At 39.7% G+C, this 13156-nt stretch overlaps 1 protein-coding gene across 1 annotated transcript in view; it reads right to left on the bottom strand.

The window, feature by feature from the left end:
* Nucleotides 1-304: 304 nt before the first annotated feature.
* Nucleotides 305-13156, bottom strand: part of tafa2 (TAFA chemokine like family member 2) — a 41074-nt gene continuing 28222 nt past the window's right edge. The window contains exons 3-6 of the mRNA XM_026361534.1: nucleotides 8585-8740; nucleotides 5685-5809; nucleotides 5028-5084; nucleotides 305-1227 (exon numbers count right to left, since the gene is read on the bottom strand). Of these exons, the coding sequence (XP_026217319.1) occupies nucleotides 5055-5084; nucleotides 5685-5809; nucleotides 8585-8740 (311 nt within the window). The 3' untranslated portion in view covers nucleotides 305-1227; nucleotides 5028-5054. The remainder of the gene's footprint in view (nucleotides 1228-5027; nucleotides 5085-5684; nucleotides 5810-8584; nucleotides 8741-13156) is intronic.

Here is a 13156-nt window from a genome sequence, read left to right as displayed (position 1 = left end):
TCCTCTTCTGTCTGACACAATGTCAACAGAAGCTAAATATACTGCAATGATCTTTATATAAGTATAAATGATTACAGGGCTGCTGTATGCATAGAGCTGATGTGCTTAACAACCTGACAGCTCACTCTAAATTGTTTTATTACTATTTTGCAATTTATAAGACAAATAAAAACAGTATTTATACGCTAAAAACACATAATTGTTAGCGGTTAATTAAAAGACACATGGCTTTTGTTACACAACCATAGTTTATTACTGATATCATCACTTACACAGATAAAGGAAGTGTCAGCAATATCTACGGAAAGGTGATCAGAAAATCATACTCAAGTAAGTAGTTAAAAACTGTTGGAACATCATTGTCATCACCCAGCTGGCAACCAGATGCCGCGCGTAATAATTTATGCTGTTGTCTAAAATCTGAACTCCAGAGCTTGAATTCTGGAGAAACAAATCTGGCAGAAGAGGCAGGAAATGGCAGAGTGATTTTCATATGTCGTGACTGGATCCAACTTTCTGTTAACAGCTGGTAGCTCTCATCAGTTTCTACCTTTTACACGGATTAGTTCTGCAGTCCATAAATTCTCAACAGTATCTGTGCTGATAGGACCTTGTAATGCACACATTATACAATGTGTAGTTTATTGATTTGGAGTTTCAAATGGATTCACCTTCCCTTTCTGTGTTGCTGCACACAATATGAATGATGCATTGCTGCTGTGAAGGGGTTGTGTATTTGTTTGGAAAATCACCATGAATATCTGCGTCTCAGCCATGTTATCACAGTTGAACCTTTAAAACTACACTTTGTTAGAGATGAAAGACTGATAAAACCACAATTTGTCTTAAATATTTGCAGTACTTACTGTATTGCAGTTCACCTGCTTCGACTGATGCAAAATCCCCTGTGAAGGACATATTACTCTAGAAATTAACATGTAGGCAAAGTTCACCATTGGATTCCACTACAAGCAGGACAGTGTCAGGGATTAAACCCTGGTGTTCAGTAAGGCTAATTAGATGGAGTCCTTCAAAAGAAGTGCTGCATGATCAGTACTTTAAGGATTTACTCCTCTTTTTGATGTCCATAGAGTTCAAGAACAAGTATTCAGAGTTTTCCATAGATTATCTGTTGTCCAGAAGAAAGGAAGTCCTTATTTACAGGGGGGTCCTTTGAAATGCTCTTTTCTTCCTTGGATGATCCAACACAGATTAGAACTGATTCACCTGTGACAGAAGAAAATCACATTACAATGAAATCAGAACCACTGGCGCCAACATGTTCTGCGTTCTAAGGTTTTGATAATGAAGGTAATGAGGCGCCATAATTGTTTTGAAAGTCAGCATGTGTAGATGTACTCGCGTCATCATAGCATGGTTACCGAAGCTCTTGTCTAAAGTAATTCCTTTAAGGTTTTAGCTGTAATTGATGCTGTCTAAAAGCGCCTACAGGGTTCAGTCGTCTCGTCATGCCTTCAATTGGTGCGACCTGTCGACTTGGTAATGGGGCTCGCCTCTACTGTTGAGCTGTGACATTTAGCCTGCTAACGCCTAAGGCTCGTGGGAAATTATGTTCCTGCTAACAAACCGAAATATTGGATAAACAATGAGATTAGATTATTTTTTGAAAATTTGTACTTCACTTAATCCTCACACACCAACTAAGCTGTGTTCTAAGGCTGAATTTCAGAAATACCAGTGGGAATTTAAATGAGGTTTTCTTACTTTCACAAGTTCCAGTGTCACTTTGGCTCCCCTAGGTCCCCCAAACCAAAAAAGGAAATTTTCACTTTACATATAGTCACATGAACAGCTTTGATATATTGATTAATTAAGCTTTAAGCTTCATTCATCTACTGGTGGCTATGAATGTTTGATGCAAGTTTCATGAAGATCTGACAAGTAATGACAGTAGGGTAGGAAAATACTGTTTTACTCTAAATCTAATCTTGAATTCTACGTCATCTTAAACTGAGAACTGATGAAAAAATATATATATTGGGCAGAAAGGTATCTCAGGTTAAACTGTGCAGTGCCATGGCTCCTTCTGACAGAGTAACACCTGTGGGATCTTTTCAGCTTCAGTATCCTTTGAGTGTTTTAGAAAAAAAAAACAAAAAAAACGTATATTGGCTTCATGCATCAGCATATTGATCTCTCAGATGTTATTCAGCACTCAAGATAAAGGATGCTGCTGATTGGGCCTGTGCTCCCCACAAACCCGTCTCTCAGTTTGATGCTGTCAGATACTCTGAAGACCTCCATTCTCCTTGAGATTAAATTGCCTGTCATGAAGCTTGCTGGCTGACTGGCAGCTCCTCTGCACCTCCAAAAGTACATTTTGGAAAAGACTCTCAAGGAGCATAACATAACAACCTTCATAATGACGTCTGCTATCGATTCCAGCTGTCTGTCAGTCGCCACGTAGCTTTGACGGACTGGGGGAAGCCGCCGCCGAACTTGTAAGGCTCCATTATCGATGCTGAACTTTTGATAAGAAACAGACAGCTCTGACAGCCTGGTTAGATTAATTCACAAATGGGTTGTTTGACACAGAATAAGGCAGAGCAGTAGCGCGGCACTGCAGTGTCATATAAATCATCCTCAATTATGCAGAAAAGCAAAACAATCCAAAAACTATCGGGCCATTACTTGACAAGAAAACCTGCATAGTCAAACACAGGGTGAAGAGATTCCATAAATTTAGGTTGTTGCAGCACTTTACTGGTCGCTGCACAGGCTGCAATAAATTCTTCCCTTTACGGAGTCATTTACATTCCGAGCTGTCACCGTGATTAATGTGGTACTAATTTGAGAATAATTCCATGCTGAAAAGACAAAGAGCAGAGCGACTTCTTGTCAGAAGAGAAAATGTCTTCAGAGATGGATCTGCATTGATTCTCACTTCAGGAGGGGGTGAGTGGGGGAGATCATTAACAGTATTTGAGTTGCTGTCTGAAACAATGCTAAAAATACTGGGAGGAATACTAAGGCTTCGGTGGAAGTTGCGTTCACTTAACAGGCGTCTGACACGTGCTAATTTAACTGGCAGAGAATTCATTTCCATTTAGTACCTGAAGCAAGGTTGGCTGAAAGATTTAACACGGCAGGTGCATGGAGTTGTTTGTGTAATTCAGCCTTGTAATTGGCACACAGCAGTGTCCTTGTCAGCAATATGTTTTGTGTTCTAACTATGAAGACTGGGATTTTCATAATATGGACATTTTTTAAAGCTGCACTAGGCAAGATTTTGTGAATGTGAAGATCCACTGGTAAAATCAGCAAAAACACAAATCCAGGACATTGCAAAGTCATCTCTACCCAAATTAGACTTTACTGCCAGGGCTATTTCATACTTTCATACAGATCATTGTACGGTATGTTGATTTTTTATGGTGGTGTAGCAGTTCAGCATGTTACAGATTAAAGAAGGAGAAGAAATATTCATTATTCATTTGTCAGGCACACCTGATGATACGACATGAAATCTTGGCTCGGCTACAAACACACCCACAAGGTAAACACTGCTTTCAGTTTTAACTCTGGGAGCCATCAAGGTTTTTGTCACTGAATATTCACAGTACAGTTGCATTATAAATCTCAGTGGTAATGAGTGCTAACACACAGGCTGACTAAATATATTCTGACCATGTGTAGGTTGAATAACTAGGGTTGGTTTCCATTTTGGATTGGCTTCCCGGTATGCAAATGAACCAAATGTGTTCATCTCCTGTATTAACATATACCAAAGCTTTTGTGTGCTTTAGGTTTCTTTCTCTTAGCAAAGAGGAATGTAAAAAGTGTTGGAGCAGGAGACCTCATTGTATTTTATTTTAAATAAATAGTGTTTCTGCTACATTGATTTATGTGTGGTGACCAAGCTCAAATTAATTATTAGATTTATTATTAGCATTCAACACACATTCAGTTAACTGAATATCTTTAGGTTTTACTTGTTGGTTGCACAAAACCTTTGAATTCATCTAACAATATTTAACATTTGTAGCTCCAGGGCTACATGGATTTCAGTTGATAAAATCACAAATATCAATCATGTATTTCAATTGGTTTAATCTATACAAATATAATAGGGAGCTCTAAGTTGTAATGTACTGGCAAATTAAATTAGTAGTATAAATGTTTTAGACTGATGCCAAAAAATTTTGACTGGTGGTAGAACCTAAAGAAATTATGTTATACATAGAAATTTACATAAAAAAATAAAATGCATTGTGTCTTTAAAATGTTTTTCTAGTGCAAATACAGACACCTCTGAGTGAAATACATTCAGTTTCCTTTCAACTTAAGACACTCCAAACATCCTTCTTTGCTAAAATTAAACTATGAGATTTGACATGAATAGCATCAGCAGGGATTAACAAATATAAAATTAAAAGAGAAGCACAGACAGCAGCTCTGTGTACACAGGAAGCCCCACTTTCCCACATTAGACCTTTATTTTCTTTCATCTCTCTGGTATAAAGCATCACACACTGTGAGCAGCCTAATCACGTCACCTTCCAGGATTTCTCTGCTCACAAGTCCAAAAGAGAAAAATGAAACTTGAATGAACCCTCTTGCTGCCATTTGGGGGCTGCAGATGTGCGAATTGTAACACTGCAGCTGGACGTCTTTGCATGTCACATGCTGCTTATCTGCAAACTCGAAAGACGTTGCAGGTTGTGTGACCTTGCTGCTTCAAGTGACTGACAGAAAGACTGGAAACTTAAGAAACTTGTTTTTCTTGAGTTCAAATGTGTGCAAGATAAAGCTGTTGGGCAAGGTTGATGCTTTGAACAGGTTGTTGGTGTCTTTTACGCTACTGGGAAATGTGGTTAACACCTCAGTTTTTATGAAAATACAGAGCGACACTGTTTCAGTAAAACGATATGCAAATATCCTTTTTGTTGAATGAAGTAAAAATGAGACACATTAATGAACCCTGTTGGGATTTTCTCTGTATTTTAACATTTTTAAGGCAGCACCACAGTGAACAGATATTTTCAAATATAAAACAGATTCATTACCTGGATTCCAGTGTGAAGCATCTGACGTTACCAGAGCTGGTCTCTGTCCGCCGAAATCTTCCCAGTTGTCCATGATTAAGAAGACAACAAAAGAACTGTTTAGCTTTCATACTTTAAGGTCTTATCATACCTGAGAATTACCCAAACTTTTTCCTGGCTTCACCAGATGTTTAGGCTTGTCTAACAGACCACTAAAAGAGTAAAAAAAAAAAAACGAAACAAAAACATATATATCCCACTTTGAGACCCCGACAACTCCCTGAATCAATAGCCCCAGGCTCCAGGCTCCTGGCTCCAGGCAGGTGTGGTGCGGGCAGTTTAAATAATTAAGTACGTGGAGAGAAGCAGAACTGAAGTCGTCATAACACAGTGAAGGATATGGGCATCACGTTACAACGTTAAAAGCAGGTAATTGGAGTGAGTAATTGGCCAGTTTGGATGCTCAAAGTGGCCTGAAAGTGCTAAGGAGACACGGCAGCTCATTGATTACAGGCCCCTGGGGTCTAAGCGCCAACTGCAAACATAAGCTGTTTTTAGGTAACAGCAGGGCAGACGACTGTAACAGAAGCCACAGCCTCTTGACTTTGACAGAAGGTCAAATTCAACAGGTTTGAACATAACATTATTAACACGGCACAGTTATTTTCTTAAACTCACCTTAGTAGTTTTAATCTTGTTCCCCGTTGCACAGCTCCAGCCCTTCAGATCAGGAAGAACTTTGCACTCCTCGCCGTCAAGGCACGGATGCATCTGACACCACCACTTCTGCTCCACTATCGAGGCTGACAGAGGGGATGTAGAGGTCAAAGAGCAAATTAGTCTCCAAGCAGAAGCTGAGAACTTCAGCATCAGCCATTGTGATTTAATCGAAAAATAAGTTCATGTTGGCTCTACAAACAGAAAGTAAGACTGTGCTGAGAAATATTGCCATGGGTTATTTGTATCGGTGAACTTCATACAAAGGGCAGTAAAGGGAACAAATCGCTATATTTGCTGTGACCCCCCCTCTGTCTTCAACACCAGGTCACCTACACATACACTGTTTTTCAGTTACTTGGCAGAGAGGTTATTCCAAGCACCATGGAGCACTTGCCACAGTTCTTCTCCCGAATGAGTCTCTTAGTGTCTTCTGTCTCTTCATTTATTCCCAGATTGACTCCATGATGTTGAGATCAGGGCTCTGTGGGGGCCAAACCACCAGTATGTTGCAGGACTCCTCAGTCTACCTGTGTTTTTATGACTCTTGGTGAATTTCGGAGGTTGTTGTGAGACACCTCCCTGATTGTGTGATGGATTTTTGAAGTATCCAAACACTCCAGGTCTTGAGATCCATGTCAAGCATGTGTTCATGATGGGAACTAGATTAATGCGAGTCCTGCCATGTGAGTGGAAAACCTTCAGCTACAGTGAGAACACCTGCTCTGTCACCCTCATAACAGAGCACATTAAGCTTCTGCTATTCCATTGTAAAAGACATCATTTACATTTAACACATTACAGAGGTCATTATCTACATTCCACATCCCCCTCCAAAAGCATTAGTGTTTTTCTTAATGAAGAGCCTGGTTATTATAATCCACACATAACACTGGAGCCCCACTAGAGTAAATTACATAAAATGGATACTTTGTGACAGGAGGGAATCAATTTGTATCACACAGCCATGGTTATAGCAGCAGTGTGGTGTAAAAAGTGCATCAGGTCAACTGCGAGCAGATGGTGGTTGTGTTACAGCAGCTATTAAAAAGCCACAAAGTCTTATAGTGAAATAAAATGGGCGTATTGATAACCAAACATGTAGAAAGTGCATGGGATTCATTTCAGTTAACAGTTAATGATGCTAAAAAGCATGAGGACTCAAAACGTCTGGGAGCAAATCATAGATTTTACATTTCCATTTTAATGTAAAAATATATCTAAATAAAAACATTAGCTTTGACCTTGAGCTCGACACAGTTTCCCACTGATAATGACGTGCTCTAATGTATAATGATAATTAATGATAATGATAATAATGGTAAATGAAAATATACGGTGCTGTATATGCTGCTCCCTTATTAAGACATCAGTGCATGAAAACTGACTGGGTAAAACGTTCAGCTGTTTTCTTTGGTTACCTCTTAGAAGACTGAAATTTATTCAAGTGTTCTCAGACGTCTGGAGGTTCATTTATCTTCATATAAAGAGGAGATTGTCTCACACAGAGTTGAACTAAAGGTAATCCTTGGTTGTAAAAGAAAAGAATAATTAAAAGGTTAAGTGCTGATCCTTTTTTCCCCTCACATCACCTGTGGAGCTTTAAACTGAGGCCAGTGGCTCACTGCTCTAATTTGCAGAAAATGTCAATACTAAAATGTCAAGGAATAGGTCAGACATGATTGGGTCCAGAAAACTCCACTTTTCAGACCAAAGTGAAGTAGCCACTTCAGCCGAGTCGGGGGTCTGACACATTAGCATGCTAACAGACCCTCTGGGCCATTGACTTAACAGTGTGCAGAGGACTGTCACTGTCATTTGTAGGTGATTAAACGAGTGCTTCAGGAGCCTCTTTGTTAGGCCAGTATTCTAATGTAGCAGGGATACGTATGACTTACTGTATATGCCATACAGGCAGAAGTTAAAGTATTGCTGCTTAATACTTATATATATATAATACTTATATCTTTAAAATATTGCTAGAATATTTCTTATACCAATGTAGCAGAGCTTACTATTATTACTGATGTGACTATTACTAGTAGTAAAAAAGATACCTCACCTTACTACTACTACTACATTGTTACTTCTGATCCTACTATTTCTCACTATGCAGATTTCTCACTATTTCTGTCATATTAGATCTGTCAAGCTCAGACAAGAGTGGAATATTTTATTTTACTGTTTTCTGATTCTGAATCATCTTTAGCGTTTTACAATATAGTCATAAAGAAAGAGAGGAACAATCTACCTGAAACATTGTTTTGTGACTAGAAGCTTGCTGCTTTGCATTGTGAGGTATGTCGACATTTCTATAATATTTATTGTAACATTGAGTGTCGTGAGGTGTCTGTTTCACTGTCCTTTGTCTCATTCATTGGATCTATTATCCTCCATTGTTCTGGCTCATGCATGGAGTGGTGGACTGCTGCAGCCTTCAGCACGATTGCGTGTCAGGGTTAGACGTATTTTGTCCTGGGCCTAATTACTGAAACGTGTACAGTATTCAGCTTGGTGTTCTTGTTCTATGACCAAAAGCATGTTTATGTAATTAAATAGACATTCCTCCAAACTATTATCTAAGAAATTTGATCAACATAAGAACACCTGCATGTGCGCACAATGTGTGACTACCTATTTTCTTCCATGTAGCTGTAGTTTAATAAGACAACAAGCTGTTGTTGTTGTTTTAGTTGTCCTTGCCCCTGACAGCATCTCTTAGAAATTACACCCAAGTGAGGTAAAGTGTGCTGAAACACTTCTGAATGATCTCAGCAAAACTAATCTTTAGGATCTGTGGAAAACCAGCAAAAAGAAAAAAAAAAAAAAAAGGGGTCATCACATATTCAGCCGGAGCGTACCATCTACGCATGACGGGGCTGCTCTGGTGGTGCCGGCCACTTGCCCTGGAAAGCAGGAGCACTTCACAGTCTGCGACCGCTCCTCGATTTTGTTCTTGTTGCAGCAGCGATGCAACGCCACCACCTCACAGGTGCCTGTTCGGACATGGTGCGCCGCTGGAGAAATGACAGGAAAGATAAAATAATCAGCAGTGGTGCAATACTGTAGTTTCTTTATCTTTTTCTTTACTTCTTTTACATTTTGGTTAGATACTAGAATTAGTTTGCAACTTCGTTAAAACGTTAATGTTTTATGGTGCTTGAGGTGATGTTTGTCATCCTGCTCATCAGGAGGCCAGAAAAGAGAAGAGTAAAATTATTGCACCTCTTAGAGACTCTCTAATATGTTATCAACAACTCAAGTATCAGATGGTAATGATTTGGTTTCCCACAACACGCAGCAGCTCTTAAATTCAGATACTGTGGGGGAAGTCCAGTGCTGCAGTATTCGGAGCCAATTTCCAGATCACGCTCCACCATCTTGAATTATTTAGAACCTGAGCTGCTCCGTTCTCTTTTAATTACAAGTGACATTTTCATGAGGTGTCCTTGTGCAGAGATACTCACTGCTGCTTTCATAAACAGTAAATCTGAAATGACTGAGCAGAGCTGGTTCTGCTGTAGGAGCACAGCCAAAGCCAGGTAATTATATTTTCACTTCAGTATATTGGTGGACAGCAACAGTCTCCAGCTGGTGCAATGAACAACTACTGAGGAAAATCAGCTCTGCTGGGATTGAATGATATTAATCAGTTGAACAATATAATGTCTCTGGAATTCTCTTTTTAAATTTAGAATGCGTCACGTATGAAAACAAGATATTTCCGTTATAATTGCCCCTTTTCTTGTGCATGCTCAAATATTAAAAGCTGAAAGAGAGCTGATAGTAGGCCTGCTCCAACAGTCTCCTCCATCCTTCGTCGTGCATCACAAATAGTGCAGGTAGTTGTCCAGAAGCAGCTGGATGCTTATTCATCCTCTGCCCCGAACAAGAGCAGATATAAAAGACGAGCACAGAGCAAGCTGAGCTGCTTTAGATGTTTGTAAGAGAAGTGCTGCCAGTATCTCCCTAAAGGACATGCTTCGCACTGAGACACTGTGGTATTTCTGACTGGATTTGGAGTTCTACTTGGATGCCTGTTCAGCTTCCTCTGCCAGCAGACACAGAGAAAAGCATTTCACTCAGGAATCAATCTGTCTTGCAAACCCCAGTTGCAAAGTCCAACTTTAAACCTGCTGTGCTGCTGCTGTGACACAGAGGATCCCTCAAGCCTTGGACATGCTATAGCTGCTGTGGTTGTGTTTTGTAGATTTGTCTCTTTCAAAGTTTTAGAAAGACACGAATGATGCCATAAAACTTAAATAACAGGATTTCAGGGTATCCTGGTGGCCTGCTGGTTAAGAAATATCCAATTTGACCGCAACATCCATCGTTTAGTCCTGGCTGGGGTCCTTTGTTGCATGTTATACCCGTCTCTCTTTCCTAGTGTTTCCTGTTCACTTCTCAACTGTTGCTATGCGAAAAAGGTGAAATTGCCAAAAATAAATTAACTTACCCATGCATGAAAAATTAGGAAAATGTTTTGGGACCAGGACATGTAGCTAGAGTAGAAAGGAAATAGGACATTTACTTCTTTTTTTTTCTTTGTAAGTCACACAACCCAGTTTTAATTTAGAACATTATTTAGATTTTTATTTTTTTATTTAACCAAGACTTAAGTATTTCTCTTTCTGAATCAAAAGTGTTTTTTTTTTTTTCATTGTTTAAATTACTTAAAATGTTCCATTTCTAGAAAGGTTTCATAAACTACATTTTCCATTTGAACAATAAATGGCATTTTCATGTTTACTCTGCACTATAGCCATAAACCTTTATTACACACTTCGCTGTGTAATATTGTATTTTGTTACGCTGCAGATTATTAATACTGGGGGAATTGTACTGCTAATGTGTTCTGAGCATGTTCAAAACATGCAGAAAACCATGAAACTTGAAAAGGTTCACATACTTTTTCTTGCCACTGTAAATAGGCTGTAGAAAGTTAACATGGAGAACCCCCCCCCCCCCCCCCCCGCAGTGATGACCATATTCTTGCGAATCAGCCAACACCATATTCTATATTTGGCCCCTACAGATAATTCAGTTAATAACTGTTGTTGTGACTCGATTGTTCAGCTCAACAAAGTAACAGCAAAAAGGGGATTGCTATTTGAGAGAATTTAATACAGCTTAGCACAACTCAAGCTACAAACAAAAGCCCTTGGGCATTTTCTATTGCCTTGCCTGCAGGTAAAAACATGAAAAGCATGTACTGTACGGTAAAGAGCGACCTTGAGAAAATAACAAGGAAACAAATAAAAAGATCAGATTTGTTTCTATCAGCCAGGTTTTCAGTATGTGCTCACCTCTTTTTACAATGAGGGCATCAGGTGTGGTGCGTCTCGTCTAAACCTTTTGTCACCAAGGTGAAAATGCCTGATGTTTCCATTGTAATAACATTCACCTTTACAATACAATAATACAATACAGTGTTTCCAGACAAGACAACAGAAACCGTAACGCACAGGGTGATTACTGTACTTTGACAGGTTTGTGGGTTTCATTTAGTAAAAGTTACCGACTTTAAGTGTGCAGCTGACATGCAGTGCTCCACCAAGCTGCAAAAATGAGATGGCACATTATTTCTCACATGTGGCACGCTGAACCCTCAAGGGCAACAGTTCCTCCACTGTCATCCTGACACAGCGGTGAACTCTGAAACCCAAAAAACGTGGACTCAAAGCAGCAAGCTTAACAAGCAGCAAGTGGAGTAGTGAGTTCTTATCAGACTTTCTTTGCCCCAGGTTGCACCCTCTTTGACTTCTCCTGAGAACTTTATACTCCACTGAACTGCTTTGAGATAGCTGCAACTTTCTAAAACCAACAATACAACACCGGTCCCAACTTCACCCCATAATTGGCCTAATCTCTCTGCTTGTAGTTGAAAAGTCCTTCCACGTTATATTACTTGGAGGACATTTTCAGCTCAGATGGCCCCATTTGGTTGCTCATACTATACCAATTGGTCTTGGTTGACCTGCTACCCAGAACTGGGACAGGGACAAACAGCTACCACATCTCCAAATTTAACAAAATCCCCCTAACAGTCCTGCAAAGCTCACTAATCAACACACTGGATAGACAACCAAAGTTTAAAAACCACGTCACTGTGAGATTACACCACCAGAAGAGCGATCAAGAAGCTGCTGGTGCTGGTGCTGGTGCTGATGCTGATGCAGGAATTGTCCCGTACATCAGCTACTGGAAAATCACAATATGTTGTTGAAGTTAAGATGAACAACCTATCAGGTTTTCAGTCACATCCTGAGAACTAACTGCAACATAAACTCTCAACACTTGATGTTGACAATCACACTGTGATTGTGTTTTTACCAGGCATTTGTTGCCATTAGTGAAACCTTTGAGTGGCTTTCAGTGAGGAGTGATGGGCTTTTTTCTCTTTTTGCAGCACTGAAATTACTCTTCTTCAGAGGCTTTTTATATGCTGGTCTCTGGAGACTGAAGAAACTGCAAATGATGCATACTTTGTATCATTCAAGAAGCTGTTGTGAATGATAATGTAATCATCGCTTTATACACGGCGGCGTGTGTAGCCAAAAACACAGCCTCTCCTATAGAGAAATTATCTTTGACGATGAATTCACTGAGCGTAATTCTCTCTGTACAAACCTACATAATGAGGTGTGGAGCTGTGATTCTAATAGTGATGAACAGATTTACCCCCACAAACTATTCATCACTTTGTTAGTAACAGTTTGAACAATGACAGATGAGGAACCGCTTTAGTCAAAGCACAGTTACAAATCAGATTCAGGGAGCCAAACTCTGTGCAACTCAGCAATGCAATGATAGTAATGTTTAACATGGGGCTGCAATAGTGGCCCAGTCTGTTAGTTACTGCTCTCTGAGGGGTAGGCATTGTATTTTCCCTTCTAAGGTCTTACTTATGCAACACATAAGTCATTTTTATTACAGAGTGCAGAAGGTCTAAGGTGCAGAGCAAGCAACAATCTTTGATGCATATTAGGTCACATGTGAATGCATAATTTACAACAGTAAGGAAAATGCCTCACACTCCATAATGTAAACATGTCTTAGAAATACTGAGTATCCACCATGGAATATGTGTAGTTCTGTTGTGGTCTCACATTGTGGACAGCAACATTTAAGCACAGCAGCACAGTGTTAAGGTCAGACATTAAAAGGTGCTATTTGTTGGGAACTTGATTTGCTAGAGGTTGTACCTTGCCTGAAAGGCTTAGTCAGTTCTGTCCAACTGGTGAGAAGACATTTAACCTCTGCAGAGTTGTTAACAGCTTGAGGTCGAGCTGTTAAGGTCACACGTGGGTTCATTGTACCACCTGACTACCATGTGCGTCTATCAGGTCACGTAAGTCAATGAGTCGAAGATCACTGTGCATTTCCGAGATGGAAGCTTGTCCACTCTAAGGATGAAACACCCTAGACAGAAG

The sequence above is a fragment of the Anabas testudineus genome, chromosome 23 (genome assembly GCF_900324465.2).
Source record: "Anabas testudineus chromosome 23, fAnaTes1.2, whole genome shotgun sequence".
Lineage (NCBI taxonomy): Eukaryota > Metazoa > Chordata > Actinopteri > Anabantiformes > Anabantidae > Anabas > Anabas testudineus.
Note: the sequence above shows the minus strand (reverse complement) of the source record. Positions and strands in the feature narration are given on the sequence as shown.